We start from the raw sequence: 12401 nt of genomic DNA, 5'->3' as shown, positions 1-12401 counted from the left end.
TATTCTATCCTAATGGTGTTCCTATAATAATTACTATAAACAACTATAATAAAACAAATAAATTGCATAGTATGTTATTGGCCTAAGTGGATTCATGCAGTGATTAATGGAACGGCCAGGAGTTCAACCCGATTGGAAGAGGGTTTTTCCTTGGGGGGGGGGGGGGGAGGGGTGAGGATGAGTGGAAAAAAAACAGTGATGGGAAAAATATAACCCTTTCATTAGGAAATTACACCATCTGTTAGAACTATATGGTCTTTAAAGGGATAGGATTAGTCACACACCATCTATAAGAGATCATAGCGCTAGGACCTTCAGAATAACACCCGAACAATAGTTTTCTTCGACCCAGGATTAGCAGCAATTTTAACTCCATGAAGAGACCATTTTCCATCTATTTCCCAAAAGAATCTCATATCATTGCTTGCAAATATGAAATATTAAAAGAAGCTTCTAGATAATAACCCAGCTCACCAACGAACTTATATCCAGCAGCAAACTCTCATAGCAATAAGGGAAAAAAAAAGAGACCAACAGCTTATATCTATTATTGCATCCACATGGTACAAATGAACTTGCCATCAACCACCTCACATGTGTTGAAACTTGAATGAGCTTGGATTTTTCTCAATAGATGACAGTGACTACCTACAAGAAGGTAAAGGCAACTATCCATCTCTTCCTTTTGGCTTCCCTCTTGCCCATGTATTGCCTTCACCAAGTATCGTACTATTTCTCACTGGATAAAAGTTTGATACTTGAGCGGAAAGGGTGGGCAGTAGGGCAAATCCAGACAACGGTGAAATAAGTTCATTTAAGGCATTATAAGTGAGTTCTCAAATGCATCCAATTAAACAAATAGCCATTATCTCTCAAGAGCACGAACTTCCTTACCAATCACCAAGGAGCGAAATGTTGAATAGTCGACACAGTACTCCATATCAAAATAGAAGTCAGACGGCAGAATAAAGTTCAATATTCGTCCTACCTGTGACAAAGTTACAAAATGCTAAGGAATAATATAAGTAACAGTTTTTTTTGTTAGAAGTATAAGGTAGTAACAATATATCCTTGTAAGCCTCTCACAAAGCTGAAAGAGAATAAACCAGCTACATAATTGAGTAAAGAACGTCAAATTGAAAAGGCTCCAAAAAAATACTGAAGCATACCCTAGGTGTTATTTGTGTAATGTTGACTTTTGAAATAATACAATCTATCAAGTTATCATTCATAATTGTAGAATAGAATAGACGCTTCTTGTCGTGAAAAGCACCTTCTTCTTTGATAACCTGAGAAACAAATGCAAAAAAGATATGTCAAATACTAGGATAAATTCCATTACTTTAACAGGTCATATTCAAACACAATCTGAATACTCACTGTATCTTCAACTTTATAAAACCATTGGACTCTGAAATAGTTCTTTCCATCAGTTGTTCTGAAAAATTCCAGGATCCTACCTATGTGTTTTTGTCCTCCATCACCCTGTAACATTGCTTGCATATAAATCAATATATCCAGAAGTAAACTTTCAGAGGTCACACAATGAATCCCAATTTCCCAATCTTATTCAAGAGCCCTGTAGAATTATAGAGAGATTTATGTTTAAGGATCTGTTAGCAATATTAGGGGCTAATATCTAGGAGATCTACAGCTAACAGACCAGTTTTTCTTATCCCATGATTTTAGGAGATTTGGTAGTCTGTTACCAAATCTGTAGATATAAGTTTCCTGTTTTATAGCTTTCAGTTTTAGGTAGTTCTGATTTCCTTTCTAGATTAGCTGTAAATATCCCTAAAATAGATGAGCATTATCATCTATATAAAGAGGGACCTGTAACCTTATTTTCGATATAATGGAATCTTACTCTTTCCTTCCACAAACAAGATGGTATCAGAGCAATCTCTGAACCCTAATTCCCTCATATGACCAAATACGGGAATGTGATTCAAGAGCTACCGTTTCCCAAATCACCTCCAATCAGGAAGCCATGGCTTCCAACAATGATAGTAACCTCATGCCCATTACAGGACACAAACTGAATGGGAACAACTATCTCCAATGGTCCCATTCCGTAATGACGTTCATATGCGGAAAGGGCAAAGATGATTATCTTACCGGAGATGCTGCCAAACCAAACAAGACGGATGAAAAGTTCAAAGTCTGGAATGCCGAGAATAATATGGTCATGTCATGGCTCATTAATTCCATGACAAATGACATTGGAGAAAACTTTCTTCTCTATGGAACAGCAAAGGAGATTTGGGATGCTGCCAAGGAAATATATTCTAACAATGAGAATACATCGGAATTATTCGAGGTGGAAAGTGTTCTTCATGACTTCCGCCAAGGAGAATTAACAGTGACTCAATACTTCAACACTCTCAATCGGTATTGGCAGCAGCTAGACTTATTCGAGGAGCACAATTGGAGCTGTCCGAATGATGGAATCAGGTATAGACAAATAATTGAACGGAAAAGAATATACAAATTTTTGATTGGATTAAATAAGAACCTTGATGAAGTACGAGGAAGAATTTTAGGATCCAAACCACTACCAAATATCCGAGAAGCTTTTTCAGAAGTTCGAAGAGAGGAAAGTCGAAAGAAGATCATGATGGGATCTCAAGATTCTGTGACAAATCCTGAGAGTTCAGCACTTGTGGTGAGAGGGAATCCATCCAACAACAACAACGATCACAGACCAAAGAAAGGGCGACCATGGTGTGATCATTGTCGACGTCCTGGTCACACCAAGGACAACTGCTGGAAGATTCATGGCAAACCAGCAGATTGGAGGCCTTCCCGGTTTGCCAATGACAAAGAAGGACGAGGCAACCTTGCTTCCATGGATGAACAACCTCCACCCGAACCAACTCCCTTCAGCAAGGAATAGATAGAGATCTTGCAGAAAATGTTCAGCCAATCCTTGCCTGCACCAACTCCCACTGTAGTTGGTACCGGATCCCAAGCACAAAAAGGTAATTTTTTAAGTGCTCTAAATGCTAACAAGGAGAGACTCAGTCCATGGATTATAGACTCAGGAGCTTCTGATCATATGACTGGAGATGAGAAGCTGTTTTCAACTTACACCCCATGCTATAAAAATTTAACTGTGCGAATAGCTGATGGTTCACTCTCAAAGGTGGCTGGTACAGGCTCGGTTCAAATTTCAGAGAACATCACTCTTGATTCCGTTCTACTTGTACCAAAATTAAATTGCAATTTACTGTCTGTTAGTAAACTTACTCGGGATCTCAACTGTGTTACTAAATTTGGCTCAAATCTGTGTGTATTTCAGGTCTTGGACTCGGGGAAGACAATTGGCAGTGCTAAGATGTGTTCGGGGCTCTATCTTCTAGAGGTTAATGATCCTCCTCAACAATTCATCAATCAGATTGTTCAGTGTCCAGTAGTCCTATTTCTTTGTCTGTGAGTCAGTCTAATAATGATAGTGCAATTATGTTATGGCACTATAGGTTAGGTCATCCAAATTTCTTATATCTTGAGAAGTTGTTTCCTTCATTATTCCATAGTAAAAATCCAAATGAATTTCAATGTGAGATTTGTCAATTCTCTAAACATATTTGCAATTCTTATCCTAACAGATCCTACAAAGCATCTCAACCTTTTTCCATGATTCATAGTGATATATGGGGCCCTTCTAGGATAAAAAATGTTACTGGTTCTCGCTGGTTCATTTCATTTATTGATGATCACACTAGACTCACATGGGTATTCCTCATGAAAGAAAAATCTGAGGCAAACCAGATCTTCAAAACCTTCAATACCGTGATCCAAACACAATTCCAAGCAAAAATTCAAATTCTGAAAACTGACAATGCCAAAGAGTATTTCAATTCCAGCCTTAATGATTATCTCATGAGTCATGGTATTGTTCACCAAAGTTCCTGTGTTAACACTCCTCAGCAAAATGGTATTGCCGAAAGAAAAAACCGGCATCTTCTTGATGTGGCTCGGTCTCTTATGTTCTCTACCCATGTACCCAAATATTTCTGGGGTGAAGCCATCCTTACTGCTGCATACCTCATAAATAGGATGCCATCTCGGATTCTTAACTTCCAGACTCCCTGTCAAATTCTCCTTCAGTCCTTTCCCACTACTCGTCTCATCTCCACCATCCCATTCAAAGTTTTCGGGTGTTCAGCTTTTGTCCATGTCCATCAACAACACCGGGACAAACTTGATCCTAGAGCTCATAAATGTATTTTCCTTGGGTACTCTCCAACTCAAAAAGGATATAAATGCTACTCACCGGTCACTAAACAATTCTATCACTCCATGGATGTCACCTTCTTTGAGCAACAACCTTATTTCCCCAAATATGATATTCAGGGGGAGACTAATTTTATCCTAGAATATCAGCTTTGGGATATTGAAGAATCACCTCATGTCTCTCATAATTTTGACCAAACTTGCCCATCACTAAATCATGAATCACTTCCTCCTCAAAATCTCTCCCTTGAGTCTTCTTACTTCCTAGAACCTCCTACTCAAGATCAAGCCAACAATCCACCTCAAAATCTGGACACACCTCAAAATCTGGACACTATTCAATCAACAAAGAGTGATGAATTGATTACCTACTCAAGGAGGAGAAAGAACCAAAAGGAGATGGAACAACAAGCATCTCTTGAGCAAACCCAAGAGTCTGACTCAAGTCCTAGACCAAGTGAAGATCCACCAGGTAACACTAATCCTGAAACTAATGATGACAGTGGCCTTCCTATTGTTGTAAGAAAAGGGGTAAGATCATGCACAAAACATCCGATATACACATTTGTGTCATATGAAGGATTGTCACCGAAGTTCAAAGTTTTTGTTGCCAACCTCGATAACATCCAAGTTCCTAATAATATACAAGAAGCTCTCGGCTCACCAGAATGGAAATCAGCAGTGTATGAAGAAATTCATGCACTAGAGAAAAATGGAACTTGGGAAATCTCTGACTTACCAACCGGGAAACGCCCAGTAGGCTGCAAATGGATCTTCACAGTAAAATATAATGAAGATGGGAGTGTTAATCGGTTCAAGGCACGGCTGGTTGCAAAGGGATTCACCCAATCATATGGAATCGATTATGAGGAGACATTTGCTCCTGTAGCCAAGTTAAACACAGTTCGGGTTTTATTATCTTTGGCTGCAAACCTTGACTGGCCTCTCCACCAACTAGATGTCAAGAATGCCTTTCTAAATGGGGACCTGACTGAAGAAGTGTACATGGAAATTCCCCCCGGATTTGAGACACAAACTACATGCAACAAGGTTTGTAAACTTAGGAGATCTCTATATGGGCTCAAGCAATCTCCAAGAGCTTGGTTTGAAAGATTCACAAAGGTAGTGAAGAAGCATGGCTACTCTCAATGTCAGACGGACCATACACTATTTGTTAAACACTCTTCTGCAGGAAAACTTGCTATCCTCATAGTGTATGTGGATGACATAATCCTAACAGGAGACTATGAAGAGGAAATCTGCACCATCAAAAGTTTACTAGCTGCAGAATTTGAAATCAAGGACCTTGGGAATCTTAAATATTTCCTAGGTATGGAGATTGCAAGGTCAAGAAAGGGAATCTCTGTCTCACAGAGAAAATATGTCCTAGATCTCTTAAAAGAGACTGGAATGCTCGGGTGTAAGCCGGTAGATACTCCTATGGATCCAACTATCAAACTAGGAGCTAAGGAAAATTGTGCACCCGTGGACAAAGGAAGATACCAAAGATTAGTAGGTAAACTAATATACCTATCTCACACACAACCAAACATTGGATTTGCTGTTAGCATGGTAAGTCAGTTCATGAACAATCCAAATGAAGAACACATGGAAGCTGTGTATAGAATCCTGAGATACCTGAAACTAACACCAGGCAGGTAGAGGATTATTTTTTGAGAAGAACCAAAGAAGAGATATTGAAATGTTCAGCGATGCAGATTGGGCAAGATCAGTACAAGACCGAAGATCAACTTCAAGATATTGCACTTTTGTGTGGGGAAATTTGGTCACTTGGAGAAGTAAGAAGCAGTCAGTGGTGTCAAGAAGCAGTGCAGAAGCTGAATTCCGGGCAATGGCACACGGTATTTGTGAGGGAATTTGGTTTAAAAGGGTGCTAAAGGAATTAAAAATTTCAGATGAAGAACCTATGAAAATGTTCTGTGATAATCAATCAGCAATCAACATTGCCAAAAATCCAGTTCATCATGATAGAACAAAACATGTGGAAATTGATCGACATTTTATAAAGGAGAAGATTGAGGAAGGAATAATCAAGATGTTGTACGTGCCTACATGTCTTCAGACAGCAGACATCCTTACCAAGGCTCTATCGAGAAAGGTGTTTGATGATCTGAGTTCCAAGCTGGGGTTAATTAATATTTACCGCCCAGCTTGAGGGGGAGTGTAGAATTATAGAGAGATTTATGTTTAAGGATCTGTTAGCAATATTAGGGGCTAATATCTAGGAGATCTACAGCTAACAGACCAGTTTTTCTTATCCCATGATTTTAGGAGATTTGGTAGTCTGTTACCAAATCTGTAGATATAAGTTTCCTGTTTTATAGCTTTCAGTTTTAGGTAGTTCTGATTTCCTTTCTAGATTAGCTGTAAATATCCCTAAAATAGATGAGCATTATCATCTATATAAAGAGGGACCTGTAACCTTATTTTCGATATAGTGGAATCTTACTCTTTCCTTCCACAAACAAGAAGCCCATATTATTGAAATACTCCAGAAGGAATGTAAAGACAGGTACTCTTAAAAGTTGATTCCTCACACATGCTGTGAAATATTAGGAATGCAATATGCATTACAACACAAAATCTGGAAAGTTTTACTTGAAATAATTTAATGATTTAGAAGCAATGGCAGACCAGCAAACTCTACAGTGAGAGGACCATGACAGAAAATCCATGCTGTGAGGCATGTTCAGAGCCAATTGAGCGTCTCTTTTTTTTTTCAGATAGAAGATAAAGAAGGAAGATTCCAAAGAGGCCCTTTCTACTCCAAAACTATCAGAAATCTGAATTTCTCCCCTTGCCCACATCAAAATGTTGAATCATGACCAGTTCCATATTAAAATTATTTCCAGAAATGGAGAACAGAAATAATAGAATCAACAGTATTTGTTATAGTTTTGTCACCACAAAAAGTTTGTATGATAACAATCCCGCAAAGGAAGGACTTGTGATGAAGTTCCATGGACTTTATTTTAAATTTAAAAATAAACAGTCACTCATGTTTCAAACAGAACTTCATTCTCAAGGATTTTTCAATATTTTTCAAACAGAAGTTCATGGAATCACCAAGAATTTTTCAAAAGTTTTCAACATTTCTCAACTTTTCTATTAACTTCATTTCAAACATTAGTCAAACACAAAAACTTTTCCATTTCAAATTTTCAACTTTTCATCTAATCATTACCTAATCATTTACTCAAACACAAAAATCAATACAATTTTTACAAACTCCAAAACAAAAAACAATCTTAGAAAATTATATTCGAACAACTTTTTAACTTTATCTATCCACTTTCACAAATTCCAATACAATACCTATTTTAAAAAAGGTTTTTATTCAAATCATTTTCTCTATTTTCCAAAAACCTAATCTCAAACAAATTCTCTAATATTTCCAAACATTTTTGGTAACCAAACATGGCCTCTCACTCACCATTCAAAGCACTATTTGATAACAGTCCAATAGATTGATTTCTTCGGACAGCAATGGGTATAAATAAACCAAAATGTCCATAGAGATGAGATCCATATAAGAGGCTTAACAGGGAAAAAGGTGCATGTCCCATCCCCAAAGCCAAGATATTCAGCTTGTGACAAACCCATAAGCCCAAAAAATTAAATGCAGCTAAGAAGGACATGAAGGTCCCCCTAATTAAAAATAAATTTGGCTAAAGAAATAATTCACTGTTAATTTACCATTTCAGCACTCAAATTGTTTGAGAATTGTCATAACCCAGATTTTTGAGTTCCAAGCCCATCTTGAGAAGTCCAGGTCCTAGTCCCTCAAAAACCCAAGCCCAACCGCACAAAAAAAAAGGGTGCTAGACACACCGTTTTGTCAAAGGGATTCCTTTCCCCTTCTCTTTTGTCCCCAGCCCCACGATGCCTCTCTCACTTCCTCTCCCCCTTCCATTACTCTCACTCCCTTTTGGTCCTCATAACCACCACCCACGTTCCAACAACAACCCAAGCCTCATGCCGGTTACCACCTCCCGTTCTCCTCGTCACCCATTTCGCCGCCAGTAAGCATCTATTGTCTCTCTCTCTCTCTCTCTCCGTGCTCCATAACCCACAGGTTCTCTCCTTTGTCTCATCTCATTGTCTCTCTCTTGTTCCCTCCTCCCCATCGATTTTGTTTGGAGCTGGGATTTAGAATGTTTGTCCCTGGATTCTTGAACAGCGGTAAGCTTCTCATCTTTCTCTCGTTTCTGATTGGAGCTTCCTTGCCGGAATTTTTTTTGAACGGTGGTAAGCTTCTTTCACTCACTCTCTCTATTCAACACTCTCTCCATTGACCACTCTCACACCCATTCTAGCTCCTCATTCACAAATTCTCTCTCGCAAATCACTCCCTCCCTTCTCCCTGTCGTGCATCACTGCTATCAAGGTGTCATCTTTAGTTGCCCTCTCTCTATCTCCCTCCCTCCCTCTCCGTTTATTTTGCTCACCATCTCACTATTAGTTCCTACCCCTACACTCTACCGCAACCTCCACCACACCCTACCTGGAGGACATCGCACCACACGCCGAGTTCAGCCATCGCCTTATAGTCCATCTCTACAAGTAAGATGTGTTGCTAGTTGGTTGTGCTGATGTTATGGCGCTATTTCAATCAGAAGGATGAGGATTGTGAGATATTAAGGTCAGGGTGGAAATTGGTAAATAAGTTCAAATTTGAAAATCGAGTTTAGGGTGGATTTGTATTGTTTGGTTTGTAGAGTCGGATTTGTGTTTTTGGGTGTATTAATGGTTTGGCATTTGTAATGGCTTGGTTGTAGAAATGTTTCGATGAGATTCGGATGGAATCTAGTTGTTGACTTGAAGATGGAAGTAAGCGGGTCTCGGTGCAGTATTAGTGAAATTAATTAGAGTACATGTGAGTCGATGAGTATAAAAAAACACATGCTTTTGAATATGGTTGGTAGGGTGTGGAAGTTGGATCATTACTATTAGGTCTCCAATTTAATAAATAATGGAGAATTTGTTTGGAGTATCTATGCAATTTGTCAAAATATTCGGCGTCGGAGTCTTTGGTGTAAACATATTTGATAAGATGTAGTTAGTTTTGTTTTAAAAGGGTCAGCTTGTTAAGTAGCTAGTACTTATGAAATATTTGAATAGACATATTTATAATTGGAGTAGTTCCGGCTAGTTATAAGCGAAGTTCTAGAAGCTATTTTGTTGGTTTGGAGTTGAGTAGTAACCAGGTTAGAAGAATCGAAACCATGGGGTTATTGTCATGGAGTCGCTTAGTTGTGTCATCTTATTTTAGATTTACTAGTTTAATTCTATAAATTTATAGTTTTTATTAATTATGTTTAGGTGACAATCAATATTTGCTGGCACTGTTGTGAGGAAATTCAGAGAAATTGAAAGTTCAGGTAAACGGTATTCTTATGCTAGACTTTGCCTAAAAACGGATTGAGGTTGATTTTATAAAAAAACCTGCATATTTTGTTATGGAACATTGGAAACAACCTCAGTCATTTTATTCTACATTACTCATTGTATCCGATTCAGAAAAGAAAAATAATATTGTCATGACTTGTGTAGACATGAGCAATTTTTGGAATTCTGTTCTCAACTGTATAAAAAGAGTAAATATGAAATCTGAAATTTTGTACATAGTTATATGAATATGATCTGTATCTACTTAATACTCTGTTATGATATGATGTTGCATCTGAAAAACCCTCTGGCATGACATTCTATTTCTGCTTCCATTCCGACCTTACGACGGGTGTAAAACTGTGGCCTCTGTTATTGTGTTGGTACCAACATCTCTGTTTATTGCACCCACTATGGAAACAAAGTGGTTTCTGCGTGGTCTTTCATGTATGCACACTCGGGGCTCCTAGAATGATAAGGGGAAGATTTCACTTATGTTTATGCCCAGTTTGGCCACCAAGGATAGCACAACCCTACTACGAGGATTAAACATGGCCTCTGTTTTGATATGATGCTCAATTATACTATGCCAAATGACTTTCATAAATAAATATTTCTAAAATGTCGCTCTGATATTTTGATAATATATTTTGTTCTCCATTCTGTAACTGACTCATGTTTACATACTAGTATATGTTCACTACTTACTAAGTTATTGATAACTCATTCAATATTTTCAAATGGTTATGATGGTTCAGCTGAGAATCAAAGATAGGAAGCATGGAAGAGAGTAGTTGAGCAATAGTGAAATAAGTATCTTGGGTCCTGGATTTTTGAAGAGTCTATTTGGAACGTTTGTCTATTCCTTTAATTAGTATTTTGGCACCTTGATGGCTTTGGTAGACCTTGTGGAGTTCTTAATTATTATTATATATTGGAGAATTACAGTGATATTTGTGGAAGAACGTATAATTATTTTGATTGATGGAGTTTTATAAGTTAGACTTGTATTTCAAATTATTGGAGTCTATAAATATACTATTGAGATGTGATTTTAAGTGACAGGAAGTAATTCCCTGATCCTCTGGTCATTGGGCGCTACAATAATGCCTTAAATACATTCTAGGAAACTCAGTCCTAGTAATGTCTTAAAAACGCGTATTCCACAAATAATATCATCCAAATTGCTGATATCTAAGCAGTTTTCAACTGACTTAATTTGTAACAACTGAATACATTTTAGCCACCCACTGAAAGTACACATTTCAATCTCCATGTTCATAGAATTGCATTATTCAACAAACTTAATGCTAAAAAGGAATTCCATTATTCCAAATACTAGTAACTTTTTGAGAGATGGCTTGCAGTATAGCCTCACATGTATCTTTTTCTTTTTGGCAAGCAATCTTAGCCCCACATGAATCAATACATGCCTCATGTGCATCCTTTTAATAGGACAGTACAAAGTCGAACTACTTAACCTTCATAAGGTTATTTTTTTATTTTTTAATGATCAAAGAAAATAATTATATGACAAATTATGCACAAATTGGCAATTTAGGTTTCGTTCGTTTTCGCAGATAAGATGAGATGAGTTGAGATTAAAATTAAAAAGTTGAATAAAATATTGTTAGAATATATTTTTTAATATTATTTTATTTTGGAATTTGAAAAAGTTAAATTGTTTATTTTATTTTGTATGGAAATTTAGAAAAATTGTAATGATTAGATGAGATGAGATGAGTTGAGAAGTATCCTGAAAACAAACAAGGCCTTAGAATCTTTGATGCAACATATGTGTTTAATAGATATCTTGTGAACTAAATGGCTTTTACCTTTATATACGCACAATCTCCCAAACTAAATATGCGATTGTTGAGTTTAGCTTGAGCATAATGGCTCTGCACATTCCAAACTATCTCATCTTCTTCATCCTCACTGCAATCCATGAGTAACATTAATAAGCAGAAAAAGGGAAGAAACTACTAAAAAGAGAAACAAAAAACAGAAGAGAAAAGACTAATTATTTATTACTCACATAATTTCCAAGTGTTGACCTTTAGATCTTTGGCTCTGCAATTGCCAATAAAATAACAAAAAATTGTAAAAAATAAAAATGCCAAGTACTGTATATGGATAATTGAAGGCAAAATATCACTTCACCCATCGACATTAAATTTATTTTTATAAGTTCATTGACAGTAAAAATTGCAGCCCAGCAATTCTTAAATGATCATGAGCCATGTCAAGTTACAAAATTGCTCAATAAAGTACAATTCAAATAGTCAAGTCCCATAAAAGGGGATAAAAGGAAAGAAATTTCAGATTGGATCTCAACCAACCAAAAAAAAAAGTACGAAAATCATCTCATAAGAAATTGACAAACTATGCATAAAATTGGGTCAATATATGCTAAATTGGGCACCAAGTTCCACATATTTATTATAGACTTTCATTAACCTTTGACAGTAGTGTAAGATTCTGATGAAGCAAGAAGCATTGTGTTAAAATCCAATATAAAATGCTAAAATGGATTCCAAAAACTTTCAACTTTGGCACCATTACATAGTACACATCTCTTTAAACTTGTGCCAAATATAAAATTTCACTTATGAGTACAGCAATGATAAGGATGGAGCGATGTTGGTAAAACAACACTACCAAGGCCGAATTGGTGTACTTACCAAAAGTGAAACGCAATTACAAAAGCACACTTTTTGAGCTTAAAGTGAAAGCATGTTTTTGTAGTTTTTGAA

At 36.9% G+C, this 12401-nt stretch overlaps 1 protein-coding gene across 13 annotated transcripts in view; it reads right to left on the bottom strand.

Annotated features, from left to right (window-relative positions):
• The window catches only part of LOC121234271 (DNA (cytosine-5)-methyltransferase CMT2-like), a 51666-nt gene that overhangs the window by 24841 nt on the left and 14424 nt on the right, over positions 1-12401 (bottom strand). For all 13 annotated transcript variants that reach the window (XR_005934355.1, XR_005934356.1, XR_005934354.1 and 10 more), the window contains 5 exons: positions 11684-11718; positions 11481-11583; positions 1381-1485; positions 1170-1289; positions 895-988 (listed from right to left, as the gene is read on the bottom strand). Coding sequence is in view for 7 of the 13 variants with exons in the window: in XM_041130148.1 (XP_040986082.1) it covers positions 895-988; positions 1170-1289; positions 1381-1485; positions 11481-11583; positions 11684-11718 (457 nt within the window). In the remaining 6 variants the exon portion in view is untranslated. The remainder of the gene's footprint in view (positions 1-894; positions 989-1169; positions 1290-1380; positions 1486-11480; positions 11584-11683; positions 11719-12401) is intronic.

The sequence above is a fragment of the Juglans microcarpa x Juglans regia genome, chromosome 6D (assembly GCF_004785595.1).
Source record: "Juglans microcarpa x Juglans regia isolate MS1-56 chromosome 6D, Jm3101_v1.0, whole genome shotgun sequence".
NCBI classification, from domain to species: Eukaryota; Viridiplantae; Streptophyta; class Magnoliopsida; order Fagales; family Juglandaceae; genus Juglans; species Juglans microcarpa x Juglans regia.
This window is presented reverse-complemented; position numbering and strand designations above follow the sequence as displayed.